The 17,855-nt window shown below is 39.6% G+C and overlaps 1 protein-coding gene and 1 long non-coding RNA gene across 4 annotated transcripts in view; one reads left to right on the top strand and one right to left on the bottom strand.

Moving 5' to 3' along the window:
- LOC133652454 (transcription factor 7-like 1-A) overlaps window positions 1-10,746 on the top strand; it is a 73,452-nt gene extending 62,706 nt beyond the window's left edge. The window contains exons 6-12 of one of the 2 annotated variants that reach the window (XM_062051221.1): window positions 234-336; window positions 662-745; window positions 5,410-5,553; window positions 5,634-5,796; window positions 5,890-5,997; window positions 9,393-9,444; window positions 9,847-10,746. In XM_062051221.1, the coding sequence (XP_061907205.1) occupies window positions 234-336; window positions 662-745; window positions 5,410-5,553; window positions 5,634-5,796; window positions 5,890-5,997; window positions 9,393-9,444; window positions 9,847-10,322 (1,130 nt within the window). In that variant the 3' untranslated portion in view covers window positions 10,323-10,746. The remainder of the gene's footprint in view (window positions 1-233; window positions 337-661; window positions 746-5,409; window positions 5,554-5,633; window positions 5,797-5,889; window positions 5,998-9,392; window positions 9,445-9,846) is intronic. The other variant, XM_062051222.1, reaches the window with a different exon arrangement.
- LOC133652456 (uncharacterized) overlaps window positions 1-17,855 on the bottom strand; it is a 162,927-nt gene that overhangs the window by 138,338 nt on the left and 6,734 nt on the right. The window lies entirely within an intron of this gene.

Here is a 17,855-nt window from a genome sequence, read left to right as displayed (position 1 = left end):
ATACTTTAGATACAATTGATACCAAGTTTAAAGCGAATAAATGACGTGCAGTCAATTAAAACATTCTCAAAAGTTAATGTATGACATTCTGGCAATAAAATGTGTCCATATATTGGGCTCTGTTAAGTTAGTTTACACATTTAGCATTAATTAGCTCTCTTTACGAGTAAACAGTATGTACATGTACTGCATTTTTAACGCTGTTTTTTTTCTTGTGTCCGTGGCATCTGTAGGTATACCTCGGACACCACACCCATCAGAACTCTCTCCGTACTACCCCTTGTCCCCAAGTGCTGTTGGTTCCATTGCCCACCCCCTCGGCTGGCTGATGCCGCAGTAAGTGTCTCCTCATGTCAAAAAGCTGAACATTTTTTGAGAAGTGCTCATTTTTGGATCACTAAGCTTAATCAACAATGCTTTGGACTCTGAGTAAAGTTATCCATGACCAAATAATAATAATGGTAATTTCAAAGTTACCCACAGTAAACAATGAACATTTATGAATTATTCCAGTACTCATGGAATCAATTGCCACGGTGCTTTTCCACAAGCAGGGGATTTGAGTTGATGAGTAGGGGATTAGTTCTGCTGGGTTTGCTGTGAGCTGTGTGTGATCCACCTCACATTTCCCTCACTCTCTCTCCCTCTCACTATCTTCCAGGCAGGGCCAGCACATGTACTCCATTCCTCCAGGGGGATTCCGTCACCCCTATCCAGCACTAGCAATGAATGCATCCATGTCCAGGTGAGTAGATAGATTTTAACACCACCAATAACTTCCAAAAGGGAGAAATCTTATATCTGCTTATAATTGGCAGGTGTGCTATTTGAATATTCAAGTACTGATGTGGTTAAACTAAGAAGGCAGCAAATTATAAACAGTCACTGACAAAAGTCTTGTTGCTTATCCAAGTTGTAGAAACAACAAATAATAACTTGGCTTTTAGTTGATCATTTGAACTCAGAAATGGCTTGTATAAGAGGTAAACACATCTAGAGAATGCTCAACATACAAAACATTAGTTTTGTATCCTTCATTGAGTTTTAAGATTGTACTTGGACAAAAGTATTGTCGTACACAAAAATAATGTTATGTAGAATGATAATTTACTTTGAAAAACTAAACATGCTACAATAAGAGATAACAATAATAATAATAATATATTTTATTTGTAAAAGCACTTTACATTGAGCAAACAACCTCAAAGTGCTACAGTGCATTAAAAAAGTAAAAATAAAAACACGAACAGCCTAATAGCTAGAACTAGCACACATATCTAAAAAAAAAGGCTTTTTTAGTTAACAGATCATTAAGTCCCGGTGCTTAGGTAAAAACAATAAATACTGTTGATGACTCTTATAAACTTGGAGGCCTGTATTCAAATGTCTCGGCAGTCACTCTAATGATTTATTGCTAAAATCATCTGGAATGGCATAGAAAGTTTATTGAAGTTCACTAAAATTATTTGGTTTCATCTTTCAAGTCTCTTCATCCATCTTACACCAGACATGCTCAACATTGTTAACACCTACTCAGTGGCCTAGTGATTGTCCGCCCTGAGATCGGTAGGTTGTGAGTTCAAATCCCGGCCGAGTCATACCAAAGACTATAAAAATGGGGCCCATTACCTCCCTGCTTGGCACTTAGCATCAATGGTTGGGATTGGGGGTTAAATCACCAAAAATGATTCCCGGGCGCGGCACCGCTGCTGCCCACTGCTCCCCTCACCTCCCAGGGGGTGATCAAGGGGATGGGTCAAATCATTGGTACTTTAACTTAACTTAATGTCTGGTAACCAAACTGGACAATCTTGATGCACTTTGACCATCTCCGTTTTAAGTTTGATGCGGAGGCTGAAGTATTTGAAGGAGCGCTATTTTGCTTAAGAAATTGCTCTTTCAGGTGATTTGGAATGTCATTGGCAACAAGAATGTCTTGATACTCCAAGTTGTTGATGTTGCTATCCACGCTGCAGGTTTCTTACACACCAATACTGGATATAAACCAAAACCATAATTTTTCCACCACACACTTGACTGCTTTCTGGGTAAATCTCAGTCCATACGGATTCATTTGTGGTGATAAGGATGTAGTGCAATAGATTTTTCATCATAAAAATCAATCTTTTGCCACTTTTTCACTGTGTACACTTTCTGTAAGCTTTGACAAATGCAACACATTTTTGTTGGTCTTTTTTAATGTTGATTTGTCAGCACTAATTATGCCATGGAGACCAGTGCACAAGAACATTTGATAAAACTGTTCTTGTAGATACAAGGAAAGGGCTGACTCTGGCTCATCAAAGTAACAAATGGTCCTCTCGAACAGTTGTCTTATGGGGTCTGCTTCCTCTTGGCTTGTCATGAATCACACCGGTTTCTTCAAATATTTTTCTTATCCTCTCAACTTGACGTTTTGATACGTTGAAGATGTCTGCCAACTCAGCAGCAGACTTAGTCTTCGGGCTCTTGACGATCAGCACTTTGGTCCGAGGTTGAATCTTGTGCATGTTGTTAGAAGTCAGTTTGTATTTCGCATTATGGTCTTGTATGCTCAGGTTCCTGTTATACACAACTTGGAATGTGTTCATTGCTGGATTTGCAACAGGTGAAGCTCTAATCTGTGATAGGTTGTATCATTTCAGGACATGACAAGACTTTTGTCCTTGCAAAAACAGATGTTATGAGTTAATAAGCTGTGAACATTCACGTTTTGGCGCTTCATTTTGCAGCCCGTTGATAATGTGAAGGCCTTGACATTATTATGAAACATTTTTTTAAAACGATTAGAAATACAGTGATATGCCATTTTAAGTTACTACGTCCTTATGTGACTTTTAGCAGGGACTGTAATGTCAGATTCTGTATTGCCACTGACGACGAAGACAAGTAAAGCCTGGTGTATACTCTCGCATCGCGTAGCTTGCTTAGGCGACGCGGTCGTCACCCCTCCCCTCCCCCTGCTTAGCCTCACGCGTAACCTACGTGCACCTCCCAAAAATCCTAGGTTCGCATCGCCGGCGACGCACAACGCAAAGCTGTGATTGGTCAGTTTTTGCCGAGGAAGGTCCCTGAACACAGGCGAGCAGACTTTGTGCTTGAAATGCACAAATTATTGTATGAAATGAAACAACAGTGATTAAACAATTGCATGACAACTGATATTGTGTACTTAATATATCGATGTGCCCTTAAAATAATTACTGTATATGTCGTTTTTCAGCGTATTGTGTTGTTCCGCCCAGAACAAGTCACAAAGTACGACACTCTTTTCAACTTTTATTGTCAATCTTGTGCTAACAACATGTTCAATTCCGACACATATTCTTTCTCGTGCGCACACGTCTTTTTCTCTCACACACAACACTTCTCATTATGCGTCAATAATCTTTCAGGTACGGTAACATTTGTGAACTCTGAACATGACCATACAGATTAACACCAGCATGTCGATAATTTACAATAGTTAATTAACAAGTTTTTTTAAATTTACAATTACATGTTAGCTCTCTGTTGTCCTATGTCCCGAATAGCATTGCAGATAATAATAGCGTCCTCTGCCACGAGTCGTTCAGAAGTGGCACAGTCCATCTTCACAAAAGTATTTTCCTCTGGTTTATAAGTAAAACGTCCATTAAAAAAGTAAACTGATGGTTGTGAGTGATTAGTTCCAGTGTAGACAACAATGTTGATGTTGTGGTTCAGTGAATACTCTTCACAAGAAGTTGCTCCTTCTGGACAGACTGCCCCTTAGTGTTTTGGAAGAGAATTACAAGTTTGGCACCACCCCCCACGAAAGAACTATAAATCAAACAAGACGCAGTCGGTCGGGGGTACGCAAGCTACACGACCTGAGAGTATATTCCAGCCTTAAGGCTATCAAAAATACGTTCTCCTAAAAAGATTGAAGAGATTATTGACATTCAACAGTTTTTCTCTTTTTTCTGACGCTAAAAGTGTGTGGTTATGCCAATTTTCTTACGCTCTTAACAACATGCACACATATTGGGGAGATAAAAGGGCTGACAATGAATCAGCTCATCTGAACCAACATAACATCCGAGTAAACTCTGACCATCCCTCAAAATGGATGTAAATGTAGCTTTGAGGTGATATTTAAAAAGTAAACAAAGGGTTCCCGCTGAAACCTATGCCAAGTATTTTGAAAATACAAAGAAAATATTTTAATGTCTGCCAAATTGTTTACTAATCCAAATCGATGAAAATGTAATGTACTGTCCATTTAAGTTTTTACGATGTCGCGATAGTGCCAATTCATGCAAATTAAACTAATCCTCGCAAATAATGGCGTCCAAAACTTTGTCCAATGTCCGCAACCTCACTGCACATTTTGACCAGTCAGTGTCATTTTCGCCCATTGAATTTGTCTCTGAGGAGTGCTCATACGCACATATCAGTTGTCTAAACAACACATATAATTGTTTCTTGTGTAGATGAAGCAGGAACAGTTATGTGTAACAATACATCAACTCTTTACTGCTTAAACGGCACAATTGTCATCCTCTCACATAGCTCAAACCTACTTCTTGTTTCTGTCTAAGGCGCTTAGCCATCTGGGGAATGTAGTGTATAGATATTTAACAACACACTGTCATCCTGACTTCTCAGTTTACATGTATTTTAACCACTGCTAAATGTACATTTGAAATAATTGTAATTTTAAATGGTGGGATATCTGACTTTAGGATGTACTTACAATCTTTATTTAGAAACTTGACTACAGAAAATAGCTTGGTATAATATTGCAATAATATTTACAGTAGCATATCACTTGACACACTTTAATATAGACTGCATTTATTTAAACCGTCAAGTCACCAAATATTTCCCGAACTGCCGAAACAACCTCCATATTTAGGCTAATGCTGAGTCAGTGTTGCGTGCATTTTAAGATAAAGCTGCTGACTCTGGCTTTAACTCATGTGAGTAACAATGCTGCTGTGTGTATTGTCTGCAATGATAAATGCAACATCGTTAAAGACTTAACATTGAATTATTGTCCCATAGAACCGAACCTCATGATAGTTATGTCGTGGTGCATGATTTCTCTCACAGTGCTCTTTTGTATAAAGAATTGGAAAAAATTGAGAGATACTTTAAAAAAGGTGTCCTTTGTGGAAAGCTGTAAGAACGCTCTTTCTGGCTGGTCTGGAACATGGTAAGGAAAGTGGTTTCAGGTGTCATGGCCATGCTGTCGCCATGGTAACAACACACTTTGCGTTCTCTAACCACTGCTGAATAAAGGGGCTTTATTTAAACAAAAAAGCAAGCATTTAACTCATTGTACGTATAAATTTAGTCTAGACATATACACTGAGCTACTGTCAAAGGGGATAGAGGGCAGATATTTGGCATGTCAACATAATTGTTTCCCTCTTCGCCCCTCAGCTTGGTGTCCAGTCGTTTCTCCCCTCACATGGTGACTCCACCACCGCACAGCCTCCACCAGACTGGCATTCCCCATCCTGCCATTGTGTCACCAGCCATCAAGCAGGAGCCCAATTGCGACCACACCGTCCACTCAATGCATGCGTAAGATGAATTTCACTATCTTTCTTCCTTTCCTTCACCGACCACATTGTTAATATCATCTCTTCAATGTTTTGCATCAGCAGGAAATCTCCCATGCCTCCCAAAAAAGAGGAGGACAAGAAGCCTCATATCAAAAAGCCTCTGAATGCTTTCATGCTGTATATGAAGGAGATGAGAGCCAAAGTAGTGGCAGAGTGCACTCTGAAGGAGAGTGCTGCCATCAACCAGATCCTTGGAAGACGGGTGAGTGGCACTGACAGACATGAATGTGTTTTTATCTTTTGTCCAGTGGGATTTTGGCTAAACCTTTGATATATGCTGCTTTTTTGTCCGCAGTGGCATTCCCTATCGAGAGAGGAACAAGCCAAATACTATGAGTTGGCTAGAAAAGAAAGGCAACTACATTCCCAGCTTTACCCAGGATGGTCAGCAAGAGATAACTATGTGAGTAGAATAAATAAATTCATTATATTTTTATATATATATAGCGGTATAGCTCGGTTGGTAGAGTGGCCGTGCCATCAACCTGAGGGTTGCAGGTTCGATCCCCGCTTCCGCCATCCTAGTCACTGCCGTTGTGTCCTTGGGCAAGACACTTTACCCACCTGCTCTCAGTGCCACCCACACTGGTTTAAATGTAACTTAGATATTGGGTTTTCACTATGTAAAGCGCTTTGAGTCACTAGAGAAAAGCGCTATATAAATATAATTCACTTAAATTCTATATTCTAGATCAGGGGTGCTCATTACGTCGATCGCGAGCTACCGGTCGATCACGGAGGGTGTGTCAGTCGATCGCCAGCCAGGCATTAAAAAAATAGTCCTAAAAATGACCGATCATAAATCTTCACAATAACGTCACTTTCGTCACTTGATTGACATTCACGGTACCCGAGGGTCTTCTGAGATGACGCTGGCTGCTACCAGCTCATTATTAAGAAAAACCGACAGGAAGGCGAGAAACACTTTTTATTTCAACAGACTCTGGCACCGAACCTGTCGTCAAAACTCCAAAGACCGACTGCACAGTTGCACAATAAAAGCTCTGCTTCATCCTGCCTGCGCTAACAAAATTAGAGTCTCAGAAAGCTGGCGTGCACAAGCTAACAAGCTACGGAGTTTGCCGCCAATGTATTTCTGGTAAAGTGTATACATAGGAGTACGGAAGCTGGACAAATAAGATGCCAAAAACCAACCACTTTCCTGTGGTATTGGACAGAAAGGAGGACTTTTTTTCTCCTCCATTTGAAAATGCGGACGTTATGAGCACCATTGTCTGATTCCTATCAATGCAAGTCATCAGAATCAGGTAATACACCAACTTATATTCTTGTCTTCATGAAAGAAAGGAATCTATATGTGTTAAACATGCTTGCATTATCTTTAAACACCTTTAACTTGTTAACAATGTTAACTATATGTGTTAAACATGCTTGTATTATCTTTAAACATCTTTAACTTGATAACAATATTAACTATTTGTGTTAAACATGCTTGTATTATCTTTAAACACCTTTAACTTGTTAACAATATTAACTATATGTGTTAAACATGCTTGCATTATCTTTAAACACCTTTAACTTGTTAACAATATTAACTATATGTGTTAAACATGCTTGCATTATCTTTAAACACCTTTAACTTGTTAACAATATTAACTATATGTATTAAACATTCTTGTATTATCATTAAACATCTTTAATTTATTAACAATATTAACTATATGTGTTAAACATGCTTGCATTATCTTTAAACACCTTTAACTTGTTAACAATATTAACTATATGTATTAAACATTCTTGTATTATCATTAAACACCTTTAATTTATTAACAATATTAACTATATGTGTTAAACATGCTTGCATTATCATTAAACACCTTTAACTTGTTAACAAAAACATATATTTTTGCACAAAATATATGCATGAATATATAAATAGAAGATCTAGAATCTAGATCTTCTATTTATATTCTGTTGCTTCGATTAATCGTTTAAGGCAGTGCTTGTCAAATAGTGTGGTGGCCCACCGAGTATTAGCGTCTTTTAAACATTTTTGAACGATACACAAGCCTCCAGCTTGGTGGCAGCACTGCTTCAATTAATCAACAGGCTCAACCAGGAAATATGACAAAGTATACATATCATACCGGTAACATACAGTTTTTTCCGGACTATACAGCGCACTAGTATATAAGCTGTACCCACTAAATTTTAGAAAACGGCGGATAAAACAAAAAATCGTCATCGTCATAAACCCACTAAATGCGTAAGCTAGCTCTCCAATCAGCGAAACAGACTCAATACGTCGGCGGTGGCGTTTTGGTGAATTTACACAATTGAAGTAATACAAAAAGAATGCCATTGTAAGTTATTAATATTAACACAGACAGGCATAAATTTGTTAGCATATTAGCTAATGCTAAAGAAGCTAGCTTAATGACATTGCATGAAAACACGCCTAGAGACATCATACATGGGACGATTTAGTAAGCAAGAATTGTTTAAGTTATACTGTTAAAACTTACATACGTTGCTTGGAGTGATGAATGAAGAATCCATACGAGTACGGGCGCTATGACGGCTAGAAGACGGGACGGCACTTGTACTTCCGGTTGAACGCTCAGTCTAAACCAGGGGTCGGCAACCCGCGGCTCTAGAGCCGCATGCGGCTCTTTAGCGCCGCCCTAGTGGCTCTCTGAAGCTTTTTCAAAAATGTATGAAAAATGGAAAAAGATGAGGGGAAAAAAATAAATGTTTTGTTTTAATATGGTTTCTGTATGAGAACAAACATGACATAAACCTCCCTAATTGTTATAAAGCACACTGTTTATATTAAACATGCTTCACTGATTCGAGTATTTGGCGAGCGCCGTTTTGTCCTACTAATTTTGGCGGTCCTTGAACTCACCTTAGTTTGTGTCCATGTATAACTTTCTCCGACTTTCTAGGACGTGTTTTATGCCACTTCTTTTTCTGTCTCATTTTGTCCACCACACTTTTAACGTGCATGAATGCACAAAGGTGAGTTTTGTTGATGTTATTGACTTGTGTGGAGTGCTAATCAGACATATTTGGTCACTGCATGACTGCAAGCTAATCGATGCTAACATGCTATTTAGGCTAGCTGTATGTACATATTGCATCATTATGCCTCGTTTGTAGCTATATTTGAGCTCATTTAGTTCCCTTTAAGTCATCTCAATTCAATGTACATCTCATGACACACTCTGTATGTAATATGGCTTTTAATTTGTTGCGGCTCCAGACTGATTTGTTTTTGTATTTTTGCTCCAATATGGCTCTTTCAACATTTTGGGTTGCCGACCCCTGGTCTAAACAGAAGGGCAATGCAGCACCTGCAGAGAGGGAACTCGCCCAAACGATGGCGCCATAGCACAAACAATAACACCTATTCAGTGTCTTTGCTTGTTTTTTGTTTTAAATAATTTGCATTATGGCCGTCCGCGAAGTGAAATTTGTACATTAGCCACACTGTTTCACAAGAAACAGTGTTCAAAGCATAGCAAAAAGGAGCAGCTTATAGTCCGAAATTTACGGTATTTGTTGGTGCAAGCAACTTGTAGTGTTTTGCACTGATAAGTAAATACAAAATAAATATCAGGTTCTCAATCGTAATTCAGTTAACTAATAGACATTTAAAAAATCTGGGCCGCATGGTGTGGCCAGAACTTTAAAGACCAGCACATAGTTTCTGCCGCTCGAGCGAGTAGGACATTTTTATTTGAAATGCATTTTACATTTTTTAAGTGGATTTGTTTTAGATTCACTGTGACAATCATCACATGTTTTTAAAGCTGTTTTCGCCTGCTTCTGCAGGGAAAGCGGAAAAAGAGGAAGCGGGACAGTAAATCTGACTCAAAACCGGAAGGTAAGGAGTTGATAGCTTGTATTTATGTCCTTACTAAAAGAAGTACTATGCAATAATGCAATATCTCCATCACTAACCCTTTCTTTAATCCATACTTTGACAAGCAGCTTATGACGTAGAGTGCCAATAGTGGCAGGTATGTCTGCAATAATTTAAAACAGAAGTCATAGGGGCTTTCTACATTCATAGTATCATATTTTCAATCATTCATGTGTACCATTTGAATGTTTAACATTTCTTTCACTTTGCAAGTTGAACGCTTCATGGCTGCCATCTTCACTGTTTTAATAATAATCACTCGTTGACTTCTGTCACTGGTGGCATTGAGGGACGTGTACCAGATTTTAAGCCAGCGCCGGATCCATAATTCAAGTGCCTCCATCTCTCTTTTGTGCTCCCCAGACTTCTCGATAAGAAGCAAGAAGCAGTGCGTTCAGTACCTGCCCCCTGAAAAGATGTGTGACAGCCCAGCGTCGTCTCACGGAAGCATGCTGGATTCACCAGCCACCCCCTCCGCAGCTCTGGCGTCGCCTGCTGCTCCTGCGGCCACTCACTCCGAGCAGGCCCAGCCACTATCGCTCACCACCAAACCGGAAGGACGCATGCATCACCACTTCTCTATACTCGGAAAGTCTTCTGGAGCTACGTCCTCTTCATCCTCATCGTCATCATCCTCCTCCCAACCAGCCATCTCCATCCCAACTGGTACTTCAGGTAGCCATTCGACCCCACCCATCCTGACCCGGCCGATCCCCTTCACCTCTCTGCACCCCTCCATGCTGTCACCCTCCTCGCCTTTCCATCAGGCAGCACTTCACTCCCATCATGCCCTGTTCCAGTCACAGCCCCTCTCCTTGGTTACCAAACCAACTGAATGAATCTGCAAAAACAATTTTTCTACCATTTATTAGGCTGTATATTGCTTTTTCCTGAAGATAGGTTGTAGAGAAACTTTTTTCTGAATAATGAAAAGGAAGAAATATTATTGGTCAATATTTGACTGTCTTCTTTTCTACATCTCTCAATGAAACAAAGTGTATTTTTTGTAAAGTTCATTGCAGAACCAGTTTTGTTTTTAATGCATTTATCCAACAAACCTCTTGTATAAAAGGACAATGTACATACCGTTTCTTTATAAAAACAAAAATCGAACAAAAACACATTTTCTTTGTAGCCACAATCTGATTAATGTTAGTCTTATGTTTTTTTTGTCCTTGAGCTGGCCAATAATCTTGAAGCCCTGTTTTCAATTCACAAGCGTGTGCCCGTTCTTTGACATGTTAAATAAACATTTGAAATTGTTTCTTAAAGAAAATGTGTCTTTCTGTCTTTTAATGTGTTCAGTAATTTTTTTTTTACGATTTATGATAGTTTGGATTATTATTGCTTTATTGTGTTATTTTATGATATTTACTCTTAAATTGATGCTGAGAATGCCATTGTCTATTTAGCTGATGCGACCACACACAGTTTAATGTTTAATAACACACAATTAGGCTAACCACATTGGAAACTATGCACCTGAACCTAGGTGACAACATTTTCAAGCCTGAAATAAACACAAATAAAATAATAAACATCTGCTCCTTCCCAACATACAGTGCACTTTATCTGATATAAAAGCATGTCAGCATTGTCCGAGCAGAGTAAAAACCTGGACGGGATCCCTGGTCCTCTTGCACTTTTACTGCATTTTTATTCGCCATTTGGCTTGCAGCTTAGACTTTAATTAATTCCTAGATAATGGGATGTAGCCCCTGGGATCTCATTAGGCATTTCAATTAGTGAAAAACACACAAGGTAGGTTACAGTTTTTGCTGGCTTTGGAGATGAGAGGTTATGCCAGAGATGGAACAATTATGCAGGAAGCGGGGTACTGACATGGACATAACGTACCTCCACCTCTTTACTGCTGTTATATTTGGAGGAGTACATTGGGGCTAACAAACCGATTGGTTCATTAAATATATAATGTCAATATAACCACACACCGGAATTGTCATTTAATTCTAAATTTAACAAGGTTGATATAAAATAAATATAACTTTATACGTGTGAGTATGTTGAAATACCACAACATTATTATATATATTTTTTTGTGAAACCGTCCTGTCTAGCCACTCAGGCAAATCATATTGTTGATGTAGATGCCCTAATCTGCTTAGGGTATTTGGTGCAATGTTTAGCATCAAAAAATCATTGTTATATAATAATAAACTAGAAGAAGGAATGTTACGTAGGCTGCATATTCCATACAGCAAGGACGTACTCTAACAGGATATCGCTAAATACAATTGGAAACAAAATATTGCTGGAAAACTGGGAAGTAGCTAAATCTAAACATCGAGACAAAACATTAAATTCACACCATTAAAACAAGTGCAGAGGCCAAATTATAAATGACAGCAAAATATTTGGATTGTAACAGGATACCAACCGCAAAACTAAACGTATATATTTTATTTGTTGTAAGCAAATTGCCTGACAACACAAATAAAAATCATGGCAGAACACAACACTCATTAAGGTCAATAAAATACATTACTTGTGATGCTCAAATAGGTCCAACATTGTCCTTCATGGCTTAATGCTCAATTTGTGGACCCAACCAGATGTGAAAAAAAAAAAAGGGAGCTTTAAAGGCTACTTCATTGAAGTTGTTAAAATCTTGAGAAAAGTATTTTGTCTTAAGAGTGTATGAATCATGATATCTGGCTAATATATCTGCCTCTATACCAGGGGTGACCATTATTTTTCCATCAAGGGTCACATTCTAAAAAAGAAAGCATGGCACTTTCAAATGCTAAAACCAATTCAATGTACAGCAGTATGTGCTAAATGTGTTCTGGAAAAACATTATCTAAGTGTTTGTGTTATAGGTAATAAGGCAGATAGTTCTTATAGTTATATCCAATATACTTTATGTTGAGTCCATACAAAACAAGCTATGGGCCGAAAAGGGTCTCCGTGCCGCACTTTGGACACTCGTGCTCTAAAACGTTGGAAATACACCAACATTTGCACTGCTGCAGGTAAATAAACATATTGGATTTCAGCCCGCCGTGTGACGCCCGGAAGGGACTCGAGGTCAGGGGTTCTTAACCTTTTTGACCTCTGGGCCCAATTTTTTCACTCAAGTATTAACACTGAATTAGTAATCTTACTCTTGATTTGAATCATATTCAACACTAATTTGCGTGTTTGTATAGCAATCCGAGTGTGTGTTTTCAGATCAGCGTATGTGTGTTTTAGATCCGTGTGCGTGTTTTAAGTTGTCTGTCTGTCCCTAATCAGAATGAACCCTCGATAGGCTGTCTACTTACACGTGACTTTTGCGTCACATCTGCCGTGTAAGATTTGAGCGAGCGCATCCAGATTCGTGAGCATATCCAGATTCGTGAGCGTGTAATCAAACAGAAGTGCATGCGTGTGTTACAATCTGCGTGTGCTTCACAACACTTTGAGCGTGACAGTCAAGCTATTTGGTTTTCGAGGCTTACCGTAGTTAGAGTAACTGATTGATTAATGGAAATAACCAATCCCAGACCAAGCCATCAATCCATTGTGCCTACATTTAACCAAGCACGGAAGACACTACGCAATTTAAACCAATCAGAAACAACGCAAGGTCTTCACGCACCACAGCTGTACGTTGTTTCGGATTAGTTTAAATTGCATGGCGTCTTCCATGGTTGGTTAAATGTAGGCACACCTCAGATAGGCACACGCAGATTGTACTACACGCACGCACTTCTGAATCGTACACGGTAGAAGTGTCGCAAAAATCCTGCTCCTCGCAGATCAAAGATACGCACGCACAGATTGTATCACATGCATGTGCTTCTGAATGTGCGCACAAGTTGTATTACACGCTCACGAATCTGGATGTGCGCACTCAAATCTTACACGGCAGAAGCGTTGCAAAAGTCACTTGTAAGTGACTTTTTGAGGGTTCTTTCTGATTAGGGACAGACAACTTAAAACACACGTACGAGGATCTAAAACACACGTAAGCCGAACTGAATACACATACTCAGATTGATATACAGACACACTAATTAGTACACACGCAGGCGAATTGGATTACACGCACACAGATCGAGATACACATTTGCGATTAAATTTGCTACAATAATATTTCCAATACATCTCCAGTCAGATTCGGGCATGACAAATCTTTTAACATGATTTCTAGCCTCCATCATTCAAGGCACAAACCTGTGATTCCACTGTTGCCGACACTAACTAGGCTTCTCTGCGGTAAAACTCATGATCTGTCACTTAAATCACAGGTAACGAGTTGTCAAAACAGCCGGAAAAGCAATGTCTCCTCAAGCCTAGTTAGCAGAAGTCAAAGGTAACCATTTTGTAACACAATGAGAAGCAACTTTAAAGGCCTACTGAAATGAATTTTTTTAATTTAAACGGGGATAGCAGATCTATTCTATGTGTCATACTTGATCATTTCGCGATATTGCCATATTTTTGCTGAAAGGATTTAGTATAGAACAACGACGATAAAGATTGCAACTTTTGGTATCTGATAAAAAAAAGGCTTGCCCCTACCGGAAGTAGCGTGACGTAGTCAGTTGAACATATACGCAAAGTTCCCTATTGTTTACAATGATGGCCGCATGAAGTGAGAGAGATTCGGACCGAGAAAGCGACAATTTCCCCATTAATTTGAGCGAGGATGAAAGATTTGTGGATGAGTAAAGTGCAAGTGAAGGACTAGTGGGGAGTTGAAGCTATTCAGATAGGGAAGATGCTGTGAGAGCCGGGGGTGACCTGATATTCAGCTGGGAATGACTACAACAGTAAATAAACACAAGACATATATATACTCTATTAGCCACAACACAACCAGGCTTATATTTAACATGCCACAAATTAATCCTGCATAAAAACACCTGCGTGTTTGTTATGCTAGCTCCTAGCTCCTCTGCTAGCTCCTAGCTCCATAGAACACGCCAATACAATTCAAACACCTGATCAACACACACAATCACTCAGCCCAAAAGACCGTTCACCTAACCCAAGGTTCATAAAGCTTATATATTTTTAAAAAGTTACGTACGTGACGCGCACGTACGGTACGGTACGTGTTATGCTAGCTCCTAGCTCCTATGCTAGCTCCTAGCTCCATAGAACACGCTAGTGATGGGTCCGGCAACACCGATGCATCGGCGCATGCGTCGAGCTCATAGAGCGATACCCTGTGTCGGTGCGCGTATCGCTTTTAGAAAGTCACGTGACCGAACACGAGCTGTTTTGGTCACGTGACCGCTCATGAGCTGTTCTGGTCACGTGACCGCTCATGAACTGTATCGCACTGACGCCTGCGCGCCAAACTGTGTTTATTAGGAAGCGGCGCAATGCGTGTTGTTGACGAACACCATTAGGGCCGCTTGTTGTCACTGTCACTCAAAGTTGCATTTCAAAATTACACAGAATAAATGTGTTTATTTTGTTTAGAATTCAGATGGGTTTGATTTGGTGCGCGGCATATATTGGCTGTGCGGCGCACGGTGTGCGCGGAGGACGCTTGAGCACTGCGCAATTGCGCAGGCGCGCACCTTAGAGGGAAGGTTGCTCACAGGGCACAGAGGAGGTGTCAGTGCGATACAGTTCGCGTATCGGTCACGTGACCAAAGCAGCTCATGATCGGTCACGTGACTTTCTAAAAGCGGTACGCGCACCGACACAGGGTTTCGCTCTATGAGCTCGACGCATGCGCCGATGCATCTGTGTGGACCCATCACTACTGTTACTAGAGAAGGTACAGGAATGACGGCGTGGCGAAGTTGGTAGCGTGGCTGTGCCAGCAAGTGGTTACTGGGGTTCAATCCCCACCTTCTACCATCCTAGTCATGATACATGTTCACATTATTTGACTGTATCTAAAAAATATATCTTTATTTAAATGAAGATATGAAATAATCCTAAATGAAATACAATGACTTGGTTTATATTATTGTATATACTAGGTCATAATATCAGTGTCAGTTGAGTCGGTCCATAGGTTGCCTGTAGGGATTTTTAATGTCCAGCAGATGTCAGTATTTAGTGACACTGTATCGACACAGTATCAATACAGTTTTGCAATGTGTCGAAACGCTTCATGAGGCCTCATCAACCCATCACTAGAACACGCCAATACAATTCAAACACCTGATCAACACACACAATCACTCAGCCCAAAAGACCGTTCACCTAACCCAAGGTTCATAAAGCTTATATATTTTTAAAAAGTTACGTACATACGCAAAAAAAAGTTGCGCACATACGGTCAAGCGATCAAATGTTTAGAAGCCAAAGCTGCATACTCACAGTAGCACGTCTGCGTCTTTGTCATCCAAATCAAAGTAATCCTGGTAAGAGTCTGTGTTGTCCCAGTTCTCTACAGGCGTCTGTGTATCGAAGTCAAAAGTCCTCCTGGTTAGAGTCTCTGTTATCCGAGTTCTTCCATCTTGACTGCATCTTTCGGGAATGTAAACAAAGAAGCGCCGGCTGTGTACTGTTGTGGCTGACTACGTTCGAAAAATACGTCCATTTCGCACCGACAACTTTCTTCTTTGCTTGCTCAGCTTCCTTCTCTATAATGCAATGAACATGATTGAAACAGATTCACGAACACAGATGTCCAGAATACTGTGGAATTATGAAATGAAAACAGAGCTTTTTCGTATTGGCTTCAATGTGGAAGGCATACCCGTGTTCCCCGGTCTACGTCACGCGCATACGTCATCCTCAGAGGCGTTTCGAACCGGAAGTTTAGCGGCAAATTTAAAATGTCACTTTATAAGTTAACCCGGCCGTATTGGCGTGTGTTATAATGTTAAGATTTCAACATTGATATATAAACTATCAGAATGCGTGGTCGGTAGTAGTGGGTTTCAGTAGGCCTTTAAGTTAGTCCGTAAACTCACTGGTCATTATATTGGTTCTATAATAGTCACACTCTGAGAAGATCCTTGGGGTCAACCTCCCTTGCATCATGCTGAGAGGTACATTGTGATTTGAATAATGTAATCCTCTCATGCCGCTAAAATATGTAATGATATTAGTGGAAAAAAACATCCCAACTCCAACCACATGGCTACACATTAAAAAAAACTAACAAAAAAACTTAATACAGCATTATTTTCTTGCCGGATACAAACTGCAATCAACGGTACTTGGCTGTGTTTCACAAAATAGGTGTTGCTGTAAAGTTGCAAGGCTACGCAGTCAAAATACAGTAACAGGCCACTCTATCCAATTATGCATTCGTTGCTGCACGGCTCAGCATCTGCCATGTATGTGCAAGGTCAGATTTTAAGATTTAATACATGTTAATTTTGCTCATTGAATTCTTTCAATCTCTTGCCAGTGTTTTATTTTGTGGGACGGGGCGTGGGGGTAGGCTGGCTTTGATCTTAAATTCAATTCAGGTTAACCCTTTGTATGTCAGACACAAAATATTGCATCCAATGCCATTTAATCATGTTTGCCTCATTCAAAACTAATGAAGAAAAGATGGGTGATGCACAATAGTATAACATCCATTCACTTGTGACCTTATATTTTAATAAATTACAGAATGCTGTTTTTGCATCAGTCAAGTGAAAGGAATCAATTGTTTCTGTAACATTCTCCATGCTTAGCAAGACTCAGCTGGTGCCTTTGTGGGGATAGGTATGGCTGGCTGTGAGCTTAAGAACCTTGTTAATGTTTTATTCATAACGATTTGACCTTAAAGATGGAAATGCTAATCTGTGTCAAGAATGAGAGGGATCATTGGACTTTTCAAATGTCAAATAGTCTCACACAATTAAGACATATTCATTACAAGAACCCAGGTCCCTCACACCCTGCTGAGATGTAAAACACCTTCAATTAACATTAGAAGACATACCTTATCTCTCAAGCTCGAACATCCATTATCCTAAAGTCTATAATAACCTCTGTCACAATATTAACTTCAGTCACAAAAAAACAAAACTTATATTTAAAGGGGAACTGCACTTTTTTGGGATTTTGCCCATCATGCACCATGCACATCTTAGACGGAAACACATTTTTTTTTCTGTATATTTTAAATAGAAAATGATAGAATATAACCTAATTGCACTTAAAAAATACAACACAATTAGTTTCCAGTATAACCGTCCAAGAGCAGAAATACAATATATAGTTACAGGGGTATACAGGACTGGAAGACTGTTGGGTCGGCAGCTAGGGGTGGCACCTCATAAAAAAGGTAGGAAAGGTAAACATAGGGGCGGTAGGGGGGTGAGAAAAAGAGCAAATAGTAAAAACTGCTAGCAAAAGGCAGCTAACAATGCAGGTAATGGTGATACGATCTATTCCGCCTATAAACCACTTTAAAAAAACATGAAAAATGTTTTATATATATGCTGTAAATATAT

This window comes from Entelurus aequoreus, linkage group LG06, assembly GCF_033978785.1.
Source record: "Entelurus aequoreus isolate RoL-2023_Sb linkage group LG06, RoL_Eaeq_v1.1, whole genome shotgun sequence".
Taxonomy (NCBI): Eukaryota; Metazoa; Chordata; class Actinopteri; order Syngnathiformes; family Syngnathidae; genus Entelurus; species Entelurus aequoreus.
This window is presented reverse-complemented; position numbering and strand designations above follow the sequence as displayed.